We start from the raw sequence: 21,739 nt of genomic DNA on the forward strand, positions 1-21,739 counted from the left end.
GCTTGAAATCCCTTCCGGGGAGTGACGTGGGAAGGCGATCCCTTTCAAGAGTGTTGGTTTGGGACACTTTCCCTCGCCTTTCCTTTCTCCCAGGAAACTCAGCCCTGCCCTTCTCCCTGACTCCAGGCCAGGGGCCGGGCACCTCAAGCGCAATGGGCGGCCCCCAGGGGCGCACAGGGCGGCTTTGTCTGGAGGGCGGCCACGGAGGAGGGAAGCGTGTGGGAGAGCGGCCACCAAGACTAGAATTTGGACTAGGACTTTCTTCCGCCCTCTCCGCGGGAGTTACCATCCTCCCGCGGGGCCCCCACAACTCCCGCGCGGAGGCCGGCGCGGGGCCCGGCCCCGGGGCGGGAGGGCGGGGCAGGTCCGGGAGCGCGCTCCTCCCTCTCGGAGCCGCGGGCGGCGGGAGGCGCGGGGAGAGGAGGAGACGCGGAGGAGGAGGTGGTGTTGGAGCCGGAGGAGGGGAAGGGGCGGGGAGGGGCCGCCGCGGGCAGCTGCCGGGGTTGGAGGCGGCAGCCACAGAGGAGGAGGAGGTGGCGTTCCCGCCCGGTTGTGGAGCGGCGCTGGGACCCGCGCGGCCGTGACCCCGCGGCTCCCCGGAGGCCGATCCCGGCCTCAGCGGACAAAGGAGCATGCTGGCGCGGAGGAGGGCCCGTCCTCCGGCCGCCATGAGGCTCCGGGCACCGCCGGGCCCGCGCCGCGCCCCCGCCCGCCCGGGCGCTGGGCTGGCCCGCTAGGCCAGCGCGCCGCCACTCGGCCCGCAGGCCCCATGGAGCCGCGCGGGCGCCGGCGGGACGGTGCGCCGACACCGCTGCTGCTGCCGCTCGCGCTGCTGGCGCTGCTGGGAAGCGGCCCCGGCGCCGTGGCGCTGCCCCCGGGCTGCAAGCACGACGGCCGGCCCCGAGCGGCCGGCAGGGCGGCGAGTGCCGCGGAGGGCAAGGTGGTGTGCAGCAGCCTGGAGCTTGCCCAGGTCCTACCCCCGGACACGCTGCCCAACCGCACGGTCACCCTGTGAGTAGCCCTCGCGCCCTCCGTCTCCTCCGGCGCTCTCTGGTCGCCCCGCCTCTCCGCTACTTTGGAGAGGAGTCCTGCGGGCACCTACGCGCCTTTGTGTGAATGAAGCTGCAGGCTGGGGGCCTGCTGGGGGGTGGGCCTGGCTGGGGCGCACTTCTGGGAGAGGCCGGGGAATCGGCCTCCGACCCGCCTTCCCCCTCCGCTAGTTTGCAAAGTAAAAGTTTTCGGGTTCAGCGGCGCGCCCCGCGCTGCCCGGGCGCAGCGCTTCTGTCGCTGCGCGGTGCCACGTGAGGATGCGAGTAAACACGCCTTCGGCGCAGTTACAGCTCATTCATCCTGTGCTCGGGCTTCCAGAAAACGGCGCTCGAGTCCAAGCCCCAGGCCTTCGGCTTTGTGCCGGTGAAGTTCCACGCAGAGGCTCCTTTGCGGTGTATCCAACACAAGGACCTGGAACGGCCCAGCGTGGGATCCCCAAACTCCCATACTGTTGCCTTGCCTTTTGCTATCCTCATTTTATTATAAAGAGCACCTTTCAAAATGGAGTTGCTATTTAGGGTTAGAAACGTAATAGAAGGTGAAGCCGTGCTCCTTCCAGCCCCTTCCTTCGCGTGTGTGAGAGCTCAGATCTAAAAGACGAGAACTTCGGGGTTGAAGGCTGGGTTTGTTCGCCGGCTCGAGGGACTTGACTTTCAGATGGAGTTGTCACCTGGAAGGAAAAAGTTTTTGGTCTCCTCACTAAGTTTGTGCTGAGATTCACGGTTCCGTTTTTCAGGCGTGGTTTTGCCGATTCCAAATGAAAAGTTGCAACTGCCCCCGTGCCTCTTGATTTTATTTTCTGCACCTTGAATTGGTTCAGAAAAGTTTAAAAGTTAAAAATGGACATTTTGTCGATGTGAAATATGAGTCCCCAGTGCTCCGTGTTCTCTTATGTTGAAAAGCATGAACGCTGCCACTCACTACAAAAACATGAAGGCAAGGGGAGAAGCAAGAGCCGTGAAAAACCTTAAAATACGGCTTTTAATTTAACCTAAATTAGGCAGGATATAAAGGCAAGACAAGTATAAATCTCATTACTAACACCTTTGCTCTTAATTTCCATTTGTTTAAATCGGAGAAGTTTAACCCAGGAGTGTGTGAGTGTGTGTGTGTGTCTGTGTGTGTGTTTATGGAGGCATGAAAATGGGTAAAGTAGTTTTTGTTTTGTTTGACTCCTTTACAAACAGTTGACCATTTGGTATGGGCAACAGCTGTATTTATTTATTTCTTAGCCAGATTCTTTGAAGTGGAAATTTGGGCTATGGGGCCTTAATTACAGCCTTGATCCAAGGGGAGAAAAACCCCTGTGTTGAAGATGCCCCTTGTTACTCTGCAGAAATTAGTCATCATACATTTGGGTTCGGGATCAGTGTTACTTAAGCCAATTCAAGTTTAGGTCGACTTTTTCCAAATGTCAGCAGTTCCAGCTGGATGAGATAAACTACTTGTAAATTGTTGATTTTGCTTTGAAGTAAAAAAAAAAAAAAAAAAAGGCGATGTTGAGAATCACTTTTCAGTATATTATCAGTTAAACTGTTTTACTGAATTTTTCATGAGCTGATTAAAACATAAGTGCCTTTGAAATGTCATTTTAATCCAATTATTTTGCACCTGAAAGTTCTTTAGATGAAAATGAAATTAATAAAGTCTATTTAGTGAAATGTGAAGAAATTGTAATTTGTTTAAGGATCAAATAAAGCTGATGTTCTAGATGAAACTGGTTCAAGGTATACTGGACCTGATAGAGAGTCTTCTGGGCCAGTTTCCTCATTTCACTAGGGAATGAATCAGAACATCTCTGTGGGGTAAGTGGCTTGCCCAAGTTCTCATGGTGAGTGAACAGTGGGGGGTCCACGTCCCACATTATCGTCCTGCAGTTCAGACAATTTTTCCCCGCTTGTCTTCATTTTTCTTCTTAGTTCAACACAGTTTCTGTTGAGTGGCTACCTCGGTGGGAGGCAGTATGATGAAGTTTGGACTGGGTGTTAGTTTCTTAGGGCTGCTGCAGATCACCAGTCTTGGTGGATTAACTCACATTTCTTCTCTCACAGTTCTAGAGTCTGGAAGTCTGAAATCAAGGTTTCAGCAGGGCTAGGATCCTTCTGGAAGGCTAGGGGAGAATCTTTGCTTTTTCCAGCTTCTGACCTTCCTCCGATTACGGCAACCCAAGTCCAGTCTTTGCTTCTGTTCTCACCTAGCCTTCTTCCTCACGTCTCTCTGTCTAAAGTACTCTCTCTTATTAGGACACCAGTTATCAAATTTAGGGGCCACCCTAAGTCCAGGATGATCTCATCTCAAGATTTGTAACTTGATTACATCTGCAAAGACCCTATTTCTGAATAAGGTCCCTTTTAAAGGTTCCAGGAGTTAGGACTGGGACACATCTTTTTGGGGTACACTGTTCAAGTCACTGCAGAATGTAAATATAAACATGGGCTTTCTTCACCAGGACTTGAGGAGGTATTTGGGGAGAAAGATTCATGAGTAAGTCTTAGAGTAGTATGGTACTGGGTGTGTACATGTAGCGAAAGGAACCCAGAGAGGCAACCAGGACCCCCTTGGGGCACAGTTGGTGAGACTGAGGAACTTAGGATCTTGAGCCTATTAGAAAAGGTTGAGAAAGATAACTGTGAAGGAAATGGTAAGGGGAGGAAATGAGATGAAAGATGGGGGGACCCCAGCATGCCCACCCATTTGCAGTTATCATTGACACTTTGGAATGTCAATGGCAGTATTCACAGCCCAGAGGGGTCAGAGGGAAGGCTGTCAGGACCAGGTGAAGAATAGGCAGGCTCTCTGGCTTGAGTTTCAATCTTTTAGGTGTGGCCAACTGTGTTTAGCTGATCTGTGATATGGCTGAGGCTTGGAAAGTTGATGAGGGTTGAGACGATGGCAAGGATAGGATAGAGATTTTTCTTTTTCTTTTTTAATAATGAAAAAATAAGGCTTTTTTTTTCCACTTAGTGGATGAACTGGACTTAAATGTAGCCTAAAGCTCAGAACCTTCAACTGTCTTAGTGAACAACACTCATTTCCGAAGCCTCGTTTATCGAGAGCTCTCATAGAAATTCTTGGCGTGACCACACTTGTTCCCTGTATCTTGTGTAGCCTTTTGTATTAAAGGATTAAACTGCGTTTATTATTTTTGTACACGACATTGAATAAAAATTTAACCACATTTCATGTTTTGGTTAGGGATGTAGTAAATAATTTAAATTTCCATATTTTATGTGCAATGTTGCTCAGTGATAGAAAGCTTTACAGATTTAGCCCTTGCTTTTCTAAATGGTAGTGTTTTCCTTCTGATGTTACATGGTGATTCTAGACAAAGGGTTTTTTTTGTTTTGTTTTGTTTTGTTTTTATGATTTGTTAAGTCTCAAGGACAAAGTCCAGATTTTTCTGAGACTGTTTAATGGACGAAAATAGGGCATGAATTTTTGTTTTTTTTTCCCTCTTTTTCCTAAAATGTTATGTTTGTTTGCTCTCCAAAACTGATAATTGGACATTTCCAGTGTGTCCAACTCAGTGCCGGGTACACAAAAAGGAATGCTTGTATTGTTCAGAAATGTAACCTAACTGGGGAGAAAGGACTTCCACAGAAGACGCAGACATTTAGGGAACAACTACAGAATGTCTGAAATTAAGTAATAAATCCTGTACTGCTGACTGTTTAAATGCTGAGGTATGGTGAAAAGGGGAGAGATGAGTAGGGCTGTGGAGGCACTGGAAGATTTTTTATTTTCCTGGAGGACTGCAGGAGTTGGGACTTGAGCCTGGCCTGAGGGAAGGGAAATGATTGAGTTGTGGGAGCAGGGCATTCCCAAGTTACAGGGGAGGGGTGATGGCCACCAACTGGCCCTACTGAAGTGGAAAGATGTTTTCCAGAACCATGGATGTATACATGGTATTGAAAACATGGGTCTGGGTGAGGTTATTTAGGGCATAGTATACAGCTGGGAGGAGGAGATGGCCTGGGTAGAAGCACACTGAAGCAGCAGTGGGGCTCAGAAGAAGCAGATGGTGGGATGGGGGGCGCAACCTGGGTGCATCTGGTCATAGAAGCCAACAGGGGGTCAAGTTTGAAGATAAGAATGGGCGCCCCAGTTGAAAGATGCTGAGGGGTCTAGACAGTAAGACCAAGAAGTTGAGCCCTGGGTTTGACAGCCTGGGGCTTGGGTGCCTTCCATGAGCTATTCCATGGACCAGAGGTCACAGAAGGCACATTGGGGTGGCTTGAAGGGAGAACAGGGTGAGAAGGATGGTGATAGCACCTCGATGAGGAAGAACGTACGTTGGATGGAAGGCTTCTTAGGAAGGAATGAGAATGTTGGCGCACGTCTGAATATGGTTGGCAATAATGCCGGAGCAGGAGAAATGGATGGCGGGAGGTGAGATGTGATGGGCACTGGAACACATTGAAGGGGTTTGGCTTTTGATGGCAGCAGGGACGGTTCATCCCCACGTAGTGAGAGGAGGAAAAGTGGGGAGCGTGGGCCAAAAGGCAGGTGAGAGGACAGTGGAGGTGGGGTGAAGAGGGGGTTCCTGCCCATTGCTGTTATTACTTGAAGAGGCAGAGGCGGAGGTGGGGTGAGGGAGGAACAGGAATGGGTGAGTACGGTGGGAAGGGTAAGGTGAAAGAGGTGTGAAGCTGGCCTTTGGGATAGGGAATGTGAATGTGCTGAGGTTGCAGGAATGTGAGTAGGGCAGATCCTGTCCCTCTTGTAATCCGAATGAATGGAAGGTGGTCAGCACAGGTATTTCTCCCCAGCTGCATTCAGCCTAGAGATGCAAATAGTTGGGATTAAGCAGGCTGCTTCTTTGCCAGGTGAACAGTAACAGAGGGAGAGGGGAGCAAGGGGATTTTCATGAATAGCCCAGCTAGCTGCTGTGGCCTGAATTCTGTAGGTCAAGGGTAAGGTTTTTATCGTTGAATTCAAGGTCTCGCATACCTCTGTAGCCTTATTTCCCTTTACTCAGCACAAACAATTTGTTCTTCCCATACACATTGACTGACGTGCTGTTATAGGCTGAGGGATAGGGGTTCAGAGGTAAGAGGACAGGATTCTTTCATGCAAGGATCAAGCTTATCCACAAATTCTCTGCTTGACCAGAATGAGCTTTTCATTGTCCCTGAGCAGAGTTTGTACTTTGCGTCCTGTGTGCCTGGGCTCAGCCAGCCACTCTTGCCTGGAGTCCCTGTTCTGGTAAGTCTGGGTTCTTCCCAATCTAGCTCAACGGCTGTGAACTCTTCTGTCACTCTTCCAGCATTTTGCCCCCTCCCTTCTCGCACCCAGGCACTACTTATTATCTGTGCTCTTGTGTCACTTACATGATGTTTGATGTTGCTTTCGTAATTCACATACGGTTGAAGGGAAGGATTAGGAGACCTGTCTTAGGTGCCTGGAGTATGGGGGGGAATGAATTCGTTCTTTATTGACAAGAGTAATGCTAACAGAGATAGGACTGTATGGTGGGAGAGCTGGACAAGTGGAGGGATGGCAGAGGGATGCAGACTCAAATTCAAATGAGAGCATTTATTTAGTTTAGGTCAGCATTTCATAGCTGTGGGATTCCCCAATTCAAAAACAGGTATATTAAATCGATTCAGTTATATTTGACTTACATGATCCTATGTGTATGGTAAGCACACACATTAGACAGTGTGTTGACGAGTCGCTCAGCAATATTGCAGAATTTTGGGCAAACGTAGGCATTTGACCCATAGTGCTAGTCTAAGTTTTTCCAATATGATGGGAATGTTTTGCGTGACCCCGCCTCTGAATCTTGTTGCTTCTTGCCTGCTCAGAGGCCACCAGCATCAGGACAATATGAGAGAAGTTGGTGGGTTTGGCAATAACCCACAAATCAAAATTCCAGAAAACAAACAAACACAGGAACGTTTGGAGATCCTTGCCCTCATCTAACAACAGCTTCTGTTCCCAGGAGTCTATAAAGATGGTTTTTTTAAAACAGAAGTGAAAACTCCTCAAAGTAACTCAGAAAGTAACACAGGGTGAAGTTTTTTATAAGAGTATTTAGTGACCCCCCTGCCGCAGGTGCTTCTCTGAAAGCAGTAGTTTTCGTGTTGGCTGCATTCCTATGGAGGAAATATAGAGAACATAACTAGTTTATTGTTGTGTCAACATTTTTCTCAAAACATAAAAATTAGGATACAGAGTTCTTTAAATTTTAGTATCTTATTAACTCACATTTTGCAAAGATTAGGAAGCTATAGATGTAAACTTGCTCAATAAGTTTTTAATTGTAGCCTGACTAAATTTATTTTAAAACTTAATGTAATTTTAATGCTTTATGTATGGTTTAGCTTACACTTATGGTCAAATGTAGGTGATTTTGGTCTGAAGAGGGAGTTTTTAAAAAAGGTACGCACTGTATCTCCCACAATTTCTTTTTCTTCATGATGAAACTTTTTAGAAATTTTGCACCTCTAGTACAGGACTCATACACGTTGGAGTGGGGTGGGACAGGGGTGTAGTAGGTACCTCCTGAGAGGCAGCTATCTGTCTCGGCCACCACATGTAGTACCATGCTGAGCCCCTTGCAAATGGGCTTTTCACCCAGGGTAGCATTTTTTGTTCTCAGATGCTTCCTGTTCAGGGCATGAAAGGAACAAACGGAAAGTTTAAGGGATTAATATAAAAATAATCCCAAAGCTTCCCTCCTCCTCTTTCTCAGCTGCAAGCTCAGGTTTGACTCTGTGCCTTCCCCCATCAGCAGGGCCTGTCCAAAGACCAGAATGTATTTTTGGTATTTACTTTTCTCTAGTGGCATTCTTGATCATGTGTATCCTAGTTTTGTTGTTGTTGTTTCTGCTTGCTTTTGCATTCATTCAGCAAATAGTTACTCACTGCCTACTCTGCTTGTTGTAGACTCAGGTGGGCTTATATGACTTCTCTGGGCATCCCTTTTTTGGGGGTGGTCGGGGAGGGCACTTATTAGACCAGTTTTATCCTAGTCTGATATCCCTTTCTGGTACTCTGCCTCTTGCCTTCTAGTTATACAATATGTATCATACCTCTTTCTGGTTAGACTTGACCATTGGCTCTTTTTGATGAGATTTAACCTGAATTTCCCTCCCATTCTACCGTCTGCTAAGACAGCAGGAGATAGGAGAGCAGCTGGTGGATTTTTAGAAATAAGTAAAGGCACTGGATTTTTAAAGGGAAATTTGCAAGACTGGTTTAAGAACAACCTTGCTAAAAGGACTAATAGACCTTTTTGTTTGGTGATCCTCATTGCTTTTTCCTCATATCCATCTGCTGGGCACAAAACATTTCCTCAGCCGAGTATGTCTCAGGCCTTCTGTAGCACATAAGCATTTCTGTTATTTATGGCGGTTCTTTCCAGGACTTTGCATGTCATGATATGCACAGGCAATGGTGATGTTTGTGTGAAGAATGTTCCAGGCCAGAGTCCCACTGCTTCAGGCCCTGCAGCCCAGCCCCAGGCATCAGGGGATCAGTTATCTCCAGCTTCCTTTAACTTAGTTGGTGGGTTTGCTGTTGAGGTTTTCAATCTTCCATTGAATCACCTGGGAGCATTAAGACTTCAGATGCCTGGGCTATGGACCTCATGCTCTGATTTAGTTATTTATGGATGGGGCCTGGATATTGGCATTTTTCAGAACGCTGCAGGTGATTCTGATGTCCCCTGGGCGGAGAACCTGTTGTTTAGTAGCCCAGCGACCTGAAGGTTAACCACTGTCACCAGCTGTCATCCTCTGCAACAAAAGAAGGGAGAAGAAAGAGCAGAGGAACAAATTGCAGGCAGCTGCCTCACAAGGGAGGGAGGGACTGTTCCAAGTGGAGCAAAGATGGATGAAAATCAAGAGCCGTTTTGAGGATAGATAGCTGAAAGCTTGAGCGTTGGGCCTTATTCATAGGAGTCAAGAAAAATGACTGTGTGTAAAGTGGGGATTGATGCGCTGAAGCTGTATTTCATATCAAGTCATGAGGTTGAGGACAGTAGGTTTTAAAGATGCGTTGTGGTGCTGAATGAATTCACTGAAAGGGTCTCACAGCAGCAAGCATTTGTCCAAATCAGCATGTGAGGACCTGGAACTCAGATGGAGCAGGGGACATAATGCATAATGGCCCCAGCCTTGGAGTACCTTAAATCCTTCATTTTAGATTTAAAATAGAGAAGCTCCCTGGTACACATGCGTCATTAAATTAATAGCATAGTATAGACAAAGGGTGAGAGGCCCAATTTTCCGAGCATGTGCCAGCTCTGGAAATTTTGTTTTTATTTTTCAGTCTTTACTAGTCACATCAGTAAAATAAATAAATAAATAAAAGCTTATTTTAATTTGCTTTCTAATTATACGTGGAGTTTAATATATTTCGATGTGTCTACAAAAGGGTCATTTGTATTTGGTCAACTTCTCTGGACATTTTCAGTTTCTAAGAATTTTTCTTTTTTCTTGTTGACATTTTTGAGATTTTTCGAGGTAACTCATCATCCGATAATATAGTTCTTCCATTACTGTCTCGCTGCTTTGGTGGGAACCAAAAAGGCAGCACTGTGGACATCCTTGTTATGTTCTTGACTTGAAGGGTGGAAGGCATGTTGGGCAGACCACACAAGAGTTCCTCGATCCGGGTGTGGAACTGCTGCTGGGCTGGGAGCCTGAGTCAGCTCATGCGTCAGGAATTTGCTAGTGGCTTTCAGCTCTTTGTCAATTTAGATGACTGACACTCTTGGTTCTTCATTTAAATAAAACTAAAAGCATCCATCTTTTGCCCATTTTTTTTTCCTCTCCCGTATTTTGCCTTCTTAATTTTAAATCATAATATTTGTTGTGCATATTTGCAATCTTTTGTTACTGAGTAATCACCGTGTGTGTGTGTGTGTGTGTGTGTGTGTGTGTGTGTGAGAATCAGGTCTGTGGAATTATATATCCCTTACAAAGAAAGCTGAATTGGCCATCACCTGCACAGTCTACGTCTTAGAATCGTTAGTAAATCCTCTTGCCAGGTCGCCAGCTCCACTAGTATAAGAGTTGCTCCTACCTATTCCAAAATTGTACTCAGATAAGTCAAGATGTCTCTGCACACGAGTAATAAGCACGCCCCCTACCGAGCCTGCAGGGAAGTAGAGGAGCCCTGGGCTAATCTAAGCTTCCCAGTGCCCCCCAACCCCTTATTCCCCCCGCAGCACAGGGCATAATGCACGGTGTGTGATTGTGAATTAAATTCACTCCCTATGTGAAGACTTTTCTGAATAGGAAAACATTGTTCCAAATATGTGGCTTGGCCTCATGTAGAATGTCAGTTCCATTGAGGCCAGAGTCTTTGTTTTGCTCCCTCCTGCAACCTAGAGCATCTAGAATAGTGATAGCCATTTAACAGGCACTTCTGTGATTCCCTTATATTTTGGCCAGGTACAGAGCAAGTTGTAAATTATGTTGGATGGCACTTCAGTCTAAACCATCCTTAGATTTAATAGAAGGAAACTTTGAGCAGCCTTAGAGGTGTAACAGTAATACAGGTTTTTAAATTGGAATTGTTAAATTTTTCTTCCTTTAAGCCTGCTTGAATCTAAGTCTAATTAAATTGATTCAGGGCCCGCCCGGTGGCTCAGGCGGTTAGAGCTCCATGCTCCTAACTCCTAAGGCTGCCGGTTCGATTCCCACATGGGCCAGTGGGCTCTCAACCACAAGGTTGCCCGTTCAATTCCTCAAGTCCCGCAAAGGATGGTGGGCAGCGCCCCCTGCAACTAAGATTGAACAAGGGCACTTTGAGCTGAGCTGCCTCCCAAATGGCTCAGTTGGTTGGAGCACATCCTCTCAACAATAAGGTTGCCAGTTCGATTCCTCGACTCCCACAAGGGATGGTGGGCAGTGCCCCCTGCAACTAAAATTGAACATGGCACCTTGAACTTAGCTGCTGCTGAGCTCCCGGATGGCTCAGTTGGTTGGAGCACGTCCTCTCAACCACAAGGTTGTCGGTTCGACTCCCGCAAGGGATGGTGGGCTGTGCCCCCGGCAACTAGCAACGGCAACTGGACCTGGAGCTGAGCTGCGCCCTCCACATCTAAGGCTGAAACGACAACAGCTTGAAGCTGAACAGCACCCTACACAACTAAGATTGAAAGGACAACAATTTGACTTGGAAAAAATCCTGGAAGTACACACTGTTCCCCAATAAAGTCCTGTTCCCCTTCCCCAATAAAATCTTTAAAAAAAGATTATACAAATGCAAGTTATTATAAAAAAATGATTCATTTCCCATCAAGATAAGACTTAAAAGCATCTTTTTGTTTTTAATTGTGCATTTCTTCCCAACTCTTTTCTCATGAAAGAGGAACAGAGAAATTGACTGGTGCTGTATTCCCAGGACTGTGTTTAAGACAGATGTGCTTTCTAGTACATTAATCTTTTTTTTTTTTTTTTTAACCTGCCTTTTTGTTTGTTTTAAAGAAGGTCAAACATTTAAAACTCTCCCTTTGTGGTCAAGACTCCATTGGAATTCATAAGTCTTTCAGAGACCATGAAACTTGCAGTTCTTGGCAGGACCACGATGAGTCTTCCATTCCTTGTGACCTGGTCCTTCCTTGTGTCTGCTTCCATTACGGCAGCTGTCGTGCTGTTTGGAGTTATTTATTTGCAGTTCTCACTCTCTTACCAGAGTGTGAACTCTTGATGGTGATGTTTATCTCTGTCTTCAGCATCCAGCATATAAACACTCAATAAGTCTTTGTTTAAAGAAGCCCCATTTTTCCCACTATTTTTTCTTAAATGGGACTAGGGGAAGAATCTTGCCTTATTCTTAAGACAGGATGAATCTATCAGATATGCTTGCGACTCTTCAAAGCAGAATACCCAGCCTGCAAAGTCAAGGCTTAAACTCCCACTTTTCATTTGATGGTGAAAAGTATCTTATACCCAAATTCATTCGTTTTTCCCAAGTTTTCTGGGTTTAATTCCTTCCTTCTTCTTGAGAAACTATCACTTAACCTTTTCTACATTCAAAACGTTTCCCTTAGTTTCTAATGTTTCTCCTCAGCAGACGTAGCTGTAGTGGTCACTCCCCTTCCTTCATAATTAAGCGTCTTGAAAAGGACCTTGAATCCACTGTCTTCATTTCCTTACCTCTTGTTACAGTTTCAACCCATTGCTGTCAAGTGCCTAGATTTAAACATCTTTCATTCACCATATGTGTGTCATCTTTTGGTCTTTTAGCTTGATGGTTACCACATCTGTTTCACACTCACTGAATTATTGAATTTCGGCCATTTTCCTTGGTTTGGGCTCCAAAGCTCTTACGAGGAAATGGCTGGCTTGACAGAGTGGTTTCCCTGCCAGGACAGGGTCATGATGGGCAGTACCTCCTAGAGGATGGGCTGCCTTTTGATGAAAAGCTCTTGGGAATGGCTGCCATCCGGGCTGAACTCATGCGAAATAGAGATTGTCTGTTTGAGGTTATTGCCTACTCAAAGAAGCTTAGTTAAGTCTTCTACTGTAACTTGATTTTTAAGGCTCCTTGCTGAAAAAAAAAAAAAAGTATTTGAGTTATTCCCTCTGGGACAATGTTGAAAAACTTGCCCATCAGCTTAGCGAGAAGTTAGCAACCACAGACTGAGACGTGACTATAAGAACTTTGTCAGACTTCCTATTTTTTAAGCTTTGTAATATTCTCAAGTCCTTGTTAGTGTTTCTTTTCCCATGTTGGTGACTATAAAACCCATTAAATTGCAGGTGCCCTATTGTCACTGCATGCAGCAAAGATGAGAGGGGAACTATGGAGACCTTTTACACTCTGCACATCCAGGCTGAGAGTAGATCGTGGCAGCTTTACATGGAAAGGAAAATGTGGGGAGCCCTGGGATCTCCACTCAATGACTAACAGGCTCCCTTGGTGCCTGGAATACTGTTTCTGGGAGGCAAACATAACGTGCTTCACTCAGGTTCTCTCTGATTCTTTTTCATTTCTTTGATGTGCTGCTGGTCTCTGAAACTATCAGTCCTTAATGGTTGTATTTTATTCTGATCCTGAGTTTATTTTCCAGGGATGCATTTATTTTTCTGTTGGGATGTTGCAGGATAGTAAAGAAAATCTAAAGATAGTGGTCTTCTTCTCATTTTTCTTGTTCAACATAATGCAATTTCAGAAAACACTTCTTAGCCTTCTGTTGAAATAAATTTGATAGACTTTCTGTTTCTAGCTTTGGTGTTAACCTTAAAGGGTTCATGATTGAGTTAATGGTTAAACCTGTTTCTTTCTGATATTACTGTAGTTTGACTTTCTCCTAAATCTTGGTCTGCTAAGTATCTTGAACTACCATGACAAGAGAAAGCTAAGGCATCTACAGCTCTTTGGCTTCCAGAGCTTAATATATAAGCACCCGACGTTGATTAAATGTTCTAATAACAACCAACATTTGGACACTTACCATGTTCCAGGTATTGTGCTAAATTTAGCATCTCGGTTGTTAAATCAGCTTACAGGTGTGCCAACAGACAATGGGCAGGCAAATTGAACCTCTCAAACGGCATGCTTTTTAGGTTTCTGGCCTAGGACCTTTAGGACTGTAATTCTCGTTATTGTTATGTTCATAGCAGTCACAGACAACCTAAATGCTTACTGTGACAGTAGAGTTGGGGGTAAGCCTTCATGAAACAGGAGAGATGGGACTTCTTTACTCTGAACCAATTCTTGAGAGGTGGCTGACTAATGGGGAAACAGAGTAACTGAGATTTCTTACCTAGTACATATTATATCCTAGTAACTAACTGTTGAAGGAAAGAATTTCAACATCTCATTTATTGTCATCAGGTGGTTATGGGAATGACCAGGGTGTCATACTTAAGTATGCAATGTAGCCTTTTCTTTAAGATTTTAATTAAAATACAGTGGAGATACAATATTATTTTAGTTACAGGTGTTATTTTAGTTTCAGGTGTATACTATAGTTATTCAGCATTTGTAGACAGACCAAAAGTGATCACTATGATAAGTTCAGCAACCATCTAACATCATACCATGCTATCACAGTATTATTGACTATATTCCCTATGCTGTACATTACATCCCCATGACTTGTTTCATACCTGGTACTTTGAACCTCTTATTCCCCTTCACCTTTTTCCTTCTCTTTTAAATTTTTCAATTATAGTTGACATTCAGTATTAAATTAATACTGACATTCAGTGTTAATTTCAGGTGTACAGCATATTCTTTAGACATTTATGTAATTTAAGAGGTGATCCCCCTGCCTAGTCTAGTACCCAGCTGGCACTATACATAGTTATTGCCATATTATTGACTATGCTCTACATTATATCCCCATGACTGTTATGTAATTGCCAATTGGTACTCCTTAATCGATTCAACTTTTTCACCCTGACCCCCAAACCCCTCCCATCTATCACCCCGATAAATCTAGTACCCATCTGACCCCATACATGGTTACTACAATATTATTGACTATAATCCTTATGCTATACCCTACATTCCGATGACTACTTTGTAACAACCAATTTGTACTTTTAATCGCTTTCTCTTTTTCACCCCCCTGCATTCCCCTCCCATCCAGCAACCAGCAAAATGTTCTCTGTATCAGTTTGTTTCTGTTTTGTTTGTTTATTTTGTTCTTTAGATACCACGTATAAGGGAAATCACACTGCATCTGTCTTCCTCTGTCTGACATATCCACTCAGCACAATACCTTCTATGTCTATCCATGCCGCTGCAGATGGCAAGAACCCATTCCCTTCCATGGCCAAGGAATATTTCATATTGTATATATGCACCACCTCTTCCTTATCCATTCATCCATCAATGGACACCCTTGCTGCCTCCACACCTTGGCCATTGTAAACAATGCTGCAAAGAACATATGAATGAGCATTTACTCCCTAAAGAGTGTTTTGGGTGTCTTCTGATAATTACTCAGAAATAAGATTACTGGATTCTTCTTTGTCACTTTTTATAGCCTTTGTTTTCAAGTCTATTTTGTCTGGTATAAGTAAGTATTGCCACCCTAGATTTTTGTTTCCATTTTCATGAAATATATATCCCCGATTCCTTTACTTTCATTCTGTGTTTGTCTTTTGATCTGAAGTGAGTCTTGTAGGCAGCGTATGTATGATTCTTGTTTTCTTGTCCATTCAACCATCCTAAGTTTTTGATTGGAGCCTTTAATCCATTTACATAGAAATTAATTGTTGATAGATACATAGTTATTGCCATTTTATTATTCATATTTTTTATTTTTTTTTTTAAGACGTCCCTCTAACATTCTTCGTAATACTTGTGTGGTGGTGATGAACTCCTTTACCTTTTTCTTGCCTGGGAAGCTCTTTATCTGTTCTTTGGTTCTAAATGATATCTTTGCTGGATAGAGTAATCTTGGCTGTAGGTTCTTACTTTTCATCACTTTCAATATTTCCTGCCAATTCCTTCTGACCTTCAAAGTCTTTGTTGAGAAATCTACTGATAGTCTTATGGGAGCTCCCTTGTAGGTAACTAACTGCTTTTCTCTTGCTGCTTTTAAGATTCTTCTTTGTCTTTAACCTTTGGCATTTTAATCATAACGTGCCTTAGTGTGGCCCCCTTTGGTTTCATCTTGTTTGGGACTCTGCATATCCTGGGCTTGTATATTTATTTATTTTGCCAGGTTAGGGAAGTTTTCCATTATCATTTCTTCAAATAGGTTTTCAATTCCTTGTTCTCTCTCTTCTTTTGGTACCCCTATGATACGAATGTTGGTACACTTGACGTTGTACCAGAGGCCCCTTAAACTATCGTAAATTTTTTTGGATTCTTTTTGCTGTTCTTTTTGGGTGTTTTCTGCTACCTTATCTTCTAAATCACTGATTTGATCCTCCGCTTCTTCTAATCTATTGATTCTAATGTAGTCTCCAATTATTGTATTCTTCATTTCTGTCTGGTTCTTTTCTGTGTTTTCTATTTCCATTTTTGTTTCCTATCTCTTTGTTGAAGTTCTCTCTCTGAGATCATTGAGTATCGTTATAACCAGTGTTTGTTACTCTGGATCTGGTAGGTTGCTTGTCTCCATTTTCTTTAGTTGTTTTTCTGTTCTTTTATTTGGGACATGTTTTTTTGTCTCCTCCCTATGTTTGTTTTGGCTGCCTCCCTATATTTGTTTCTGTGTATTAGGTAGGGCTGCTATGTCACCTGGTTGTAGTAGAGTGGCGTTAATGTAGTAAATGTCCCATGGGGCCCAGTAGTGCAATCTCCCTGATCACTGAGCTAGGTACTCCAGATGTGTGCCTTGTTGTGTAGTTGTGTGTGCCCTCCTGTTGTAATTGAGTCTTGGTTGCTATTAGCAGGTCACTGGTAGGAATAGATCCTCAGGCTGATTGATTGTGTGGACTGGCCGTGACTACAGTGGAGAAGATGTTGTGCAGGGGCTGACCCTACAGAGCAGGCTTTTATTATGCAGTGCTCTGGTGCCTGCCCAGTGTGCCCTTTGGTTGTGTCATCCTCGGAGGCAGCTGGGTGATGTTCTGGCTGGGTCCAAGCTGACCACCGGGTTTGCCAGTCCTGGGGCCTCCTAGGAGGGGCCCCACCGCAGGCCAGGTTCAGCCACGGCTTGTGCCCTGCCCGGGGCCACCTGGCATGAGCCACAAAGCAATCTGCAGATGACTACCACATGCACTGGGCTTGGAGGTACCTTGAGAGACCAAGCCGCGAACCCAGGCCGACTGTCATTAGTCCCAAGCTTGGGGCTGCTCAGCCAGAGGTACAGGACATGCCAAAGCCAGATGTTGCTTATTTGGATTTTGTGAATCTTTAAGAGATTTTTAGGAAAGTCAGCAGCATGAGCCAAGACAAGCTATTTATTATATGGAAAAGACACTGGAAGCGCCTTGTGTGGGCCCGAAAATTGGGGGTGGAGGGGTGGAAGGGGCGTGTGTCAGAATCACCAGGGAAGGGCGACAGAATGGGGTTAGCCAGGTTGATGGGAGATTCAGATGTGGCTGGCGCCTGCCTCTGCCCATGGGGAGGGGGTGGGGAGTGGAGGGGAGCTCAACAAAGAAACAAGGGCTTCTGTCAGCACCTCCTGGGAGAAAGCTGCCTCTGTAGCCCTTGCTCTGAAGCCAGACAGTTCAGTTCCTACCCATATATCCCTGGCACCTTTCAAGCTGCTGCCACAGTGCTGGAGCTCAGAGCGAGTGAGTCCACTGGTGAAGAAGCCCATCTGTGGGCTCTGCAAGAGAAACACCTGGGAGTGCAGCCACCCTAGTCTCACTCAGCCCCAGCCTCCACTGGTGTTCACAGCCAGAACTAATGGGGATTTCTCTCCTCGGCACTGAAACTCTGGGCTGGGGAAGCTGATGTGGGGCTGGGACCCCTCATTCCTCCAGGGGTACCTCTGCAGCTGAGATACCCCTCCCTCTTTTTAATGATCACACATGGGTGTGGGACCAGTCGGTTCCACGTCTTTGCCCCTCTTACCGGTCTCCAGGTAGCTTCTTCTGTATGTCCTTAGTTATACGGCTTCAGTTCAGCTAGACTTCAGGTGATTAATGATGGTTGGTCTGTCTGTAGTTTAGTTGTAATTTTGATGCCGTCATGAGAGGAGGTGAATACAGTGTTTATGCACTCTGCCATCTTGACTGGATCTTTGTAATGCAGTATTAATGATTACTAAATAATCAGTCCTTTTCTCATCTTCATTCTTGAGATTGAAAATTTTGTCTTAGAATAATAAATGACCCTATCTCAAACATAGCTGCCATATGAAGATGAAAGGAATAACAACATCATCTGGAGGGTAATTGCATTTTTTTTTAGTCCCCATATGGAGTGAAAAGAAGCCATACTATTCTAACTCTTTTTAGGGAGGGCTCACATCTATATGTCAAAATGGTGCTGGAAAAGCAGGGTATTTCCATCCCTTATTTGATAAAGAAGATCAGAAAGGAGGATACACAGTAAATAGCACTGAGACTGAATGGATATGGGGTGTCAGGTTGGCTTTGCTACCAAGTAGAATCGTGACCCTTAGCAAATCATAATTCATCTGACCCTCAATTTCCTGAATGGTAAAATGAGGTTTTGAACTAGATCAGATGTAGGGTCTCTTTGACTGCTGAAATTCTGTGGTTTTGCATATCCCATAAAACCAAACCAAACTTGATAAGGTTTTTTGACATATTTTTAAAAATCCAGACTTAAAATGCTCATTTAATGAAGCTCAAATCATGTTAATAGAACTCATTCATTGCATTATAGGAGTAAGTAAGTGCAGGGGTTAAATTTTGGGGTCTGGAGGTGGATGTTGGGTCTGTTCAGTCCTAAGATTTTAGTCTGCATGGATCCTGAGCCTTGCATGCCTTTTCTCTCCACTCTTAGCACTAATTGCCCCTCATTTGCTTGCTGAGACCTGTCCTCATTCCCTAGTGCCAATCCTCACCTTGGGACCCGGTGCTCACCCAGCTCCTGGTAACTGGATTTTTTTTTTTTGTTTTTTTTTTTTGGTCCCTGAATTCTTGTCTCTAAGATCTAAACACTTGAGGAGCTCTTTCAGCATTTGAACTCTGATTGTCCCTTGGCATATCTCTCTTCCTTCCTCTGTAATAGGAATGTAGATTTTTAAACCCCCGCTCATTGAGTCAACCAGTCTGTCTGAATTTCTGAGTGCGAAAGGAACGTGCAGCGTGTTCCTAACGTTTGGAAACAGACAATTTGTTTTAGCATAATGATACCTTTGTTACACACACACACACACACACACACGTCTTCTTTCCTTTTCCAGACTTGATGGGCATCCTACGGATCCTATATCACAGGATTATTTTTCTTGCCTCCACCCCTTTACTGCGTGGCCTGTGTTATACATATTTATGACTCCTTCAACACCAGTGTTCTGCCTGATGCTGATTCTGTTTCACAGCAGTCCCTTGTTGACTCTGCAGCTAACTCCCTCCCTTTCAGCGACAGGTTGGTCCCTCTACCTGCCATGATCCCTCTACCAACTGTAAAAGTACATTTGGGGTCACAGTCGGCTATGATACCATTTCTGTAGTAGAACCAGGATGGCAAATAGATTTCTCAAAGCTCCGTGCCGGTGAATTGGGATTAGCCATCAGGAGTGCTGTGAGAGCTTATCAGGAAACTATCAGGACTGACGAATGACCTGCCCCCACTGGGAGGTGGTGACACATGTGCCATTGTTTGCCAATGGCCCTAGAAGCCCCAAACTCTGTTAATGACTAGATTCATTGTTTCTTAATTTTTCTAATCTTAAGATCACATGAAGTTTTGAACATAGCAGGGTTCTTCCCCGTTTGAGAATTTCAATAGCTGCTTTAAAAGAGTGGCTCAGCGATGTCTTACCAGTAGAATTATTTAGATTGCATACTTAGTAGTAAGCTCTATCCTTCTCAAAAATACTGATTTCATTCAGTGATAGTTTCCAAAATGTGCTTTTCAAATATCTCCTAATAGAGAGTGGCTCTCTGCTTTTGGACCAGCTGCTTAAGGATCTTTGGGAGATTGTGAGGGAGAAAAATGTCGGTTCCTGTATATTAAGAACTCCTACAAAATTAGTAGAAAAAGACAGACGATCCATTAGAAGTATGGGCCAACAGTAACATGTAATGTTTGCTGAGTGCACAGCAAAGTGTTGTAAGTGTTTTATTAGTTAATTCTTATATTTCCGTAATGAGGTCATTATTATTACGATCCCTCTTATGTGTCTGAGGATGCAGGGATAGATAGAAGCTCATTAATTCCCTCAGGTCATCCAGGTACTAAGTGATAGAACCAGGATTTGAGCCGAGGCCTCCTGACTCCAGAATTCATACCTATAACCCATATGTTGTAACAGTCAAAGGACATTTCCAAACCTTCCCAGGAAGGAAACACAGATTCACAAATTGCAACTTAAAATTACAAATTGCAAATTGAAATTACAAGGTCCCAATTTTCGCTACTCTGATTCAAGTGTGACTGTGACCAGAATAGTTCATAGATGATGAGTTTTACTTCTGTCTCCCCTTTCCCTCCACCTCATTCATTCATTAGGAACATTTTAATTCACCTCGTTCATTAGGAACATCCCCACTGTTGGTGTCCAGCTTCTCTGCAGCCAGCTCCACCTGAGCGGAGTACCCACCCACCTTGTGCCTGGACTTCTGACCTGCAGAGCTGTGAGCCAGGAAGCAGGTGTTGGTGTAAAGCACTCAGTTTGTGGGAATCTGCTGTGCAGGAGTAGAAAGCTTATCTAGACCTTGGAGGGGTTACCTCTGTAGGAAAGGATTTTCCCCTTCCTGTCTGCCTGCCTTTTGGATTCCTACTCTTTTTTTTTCCTTTTGGAAGAGCACAATTCAGGAAGGCCTTCCATAATCATTTTGCTCTTCAACATTGAAACTGTGTTCCCTTTGGGTCAGGTATGCAACCCTCTGGTAGCATTTCACACTTAGATGAATGTGGAGTATTAGGCCTTGAAGTGTATTTTTGTATCCTTTGTGTGACTCCCAGCACACAGTAGGCATTCACATATGTTCTCAGTTAATGAGTAGTCAGACCCTCATGAATTTCGGCTGAAAAATAAGACTCCAAATCATAGAAGAACCTCAGTATGGCCCCAGTAGAAAGTGCTCAGTTTGATTAAAATGCCAAATAAACTGGCTGTTCTCGTATTCATAAATATTAAGCATCCCCTGTTCTTTATGATGTATAGACACATTGAAAAATGGGCTCCCTATTCTCATGAAGCTGATGTGTTCATAAGATAATTTGAAGTGTTATTTAATAGGCAGTTTTTCATTTTTAGGCATTTTTGAAAGATACCTAGTATGGCATAGAAAAACCCGTTAGTGTCTCATAATCAAATGCTATTTAATTTCATGTAAATTTAATGTTTAATGCCAAAGCAGGAAAACAGATCATTTTCTTCTTATTTATGAGACTGCTGAACAAAGACTCTGAAATAATTATAAGAAAAACAAGCCTCAAAAAAAAAGTCAGGTCTTTGATAAAACTGCCTGGAAATTTGAAAGGTTATTTAATGAACCATTGGAGTAGTTAAGGGTGACCATACACCATTAAAACTTACACGAAGACACCTGTTGTCTTAGTGTAAATATTAATGGCACCTCCTTTTATTCTCAGGTGTCTGTGGGATGATAAATTATATTGTGACCCCACAGTAGTATGTTAGCTGTAGATATTTTTGACTTGCTGTCTCATTTTAAGTAATTGTTCAGCTTGCAGAGAGAGATTGCATAGTTTCAAGAGAGCAGACTAAGTATACTGAAAACTCGTCCCTATTCGCCAAATCTATAGAAAATATATTAACACCAAAAAATAAAAACACCCATGTTTTCATGTCTGTTTGGAAATTTAGAGGATCTTTTTCTTTATCATGGAATTCAGAAATTTAACTAGACTATGCCTGAATGTACACTACTCCCCGCCCCCCGTTAGTTTGCTGGCACATGGTTAATCTTTAAAGTCTATCTTTAAACTGAAGACATTTTCTTTTTTTAATTTTTTTAAATTTTTTGGGCTATGTACATATCTTTATTAGACATTAGTTTTTCATGGTAAAATATACATAACATTTGTCATTGTAACCGTTTGTAAGTGTACAGTTCAAGGCATGGAAGACATTCACTATGTTGTGTAACCATCATCACTATCTATAACCAAAACCATTTCATCATCTCCAACATAAACTCTGTTCCATTAA

At 43.9% G+C, this 21,739-nt stretch overlaps 1 protein-coding gene across 2 annotated transcripts in view; it reads left to right on the forward strand.

Moving 5' to 3' along the window:
- The first annotated feature begins 526 nt into the window (after positions 1-526).
- ADGRA3 (adhesion G protein-coupled receptor A3) overlaps positions 527-21,739 on the forward strand; it is a 116,447-nt gene continuing 95,234 nt past the window's right edge. The window contains exon 1 of one of the 2 annotated variants that reach the window (XM_081077942.1): positions 527-1,011. In XM_081077942.1, the coding sequence (XP_080934068.1) occupies positions 770-1,011 (242 nt within the window). In that variant the 5' untranslated portion in view covers positions 527-769. The remainder of the gene's footprint in view (positions 1,012-21,739) is intronic. The other variant, XM_081077943.1, reaches the window with a different exon arrangement.

The sequence above is a fragment of the Rhinolophus hipposideros genome, assembly GCF_964194185.1.
Source record: "Rhinolophus hipposideros genome assembly, chromosome: 1".
Taxonomy (NCBI): Eukaryota; Metazoa; Chordata; class Mammalia; order Chiroptera; family Rhinolophidae; genus Rhinolophus; species Rhinolophus hipposideros.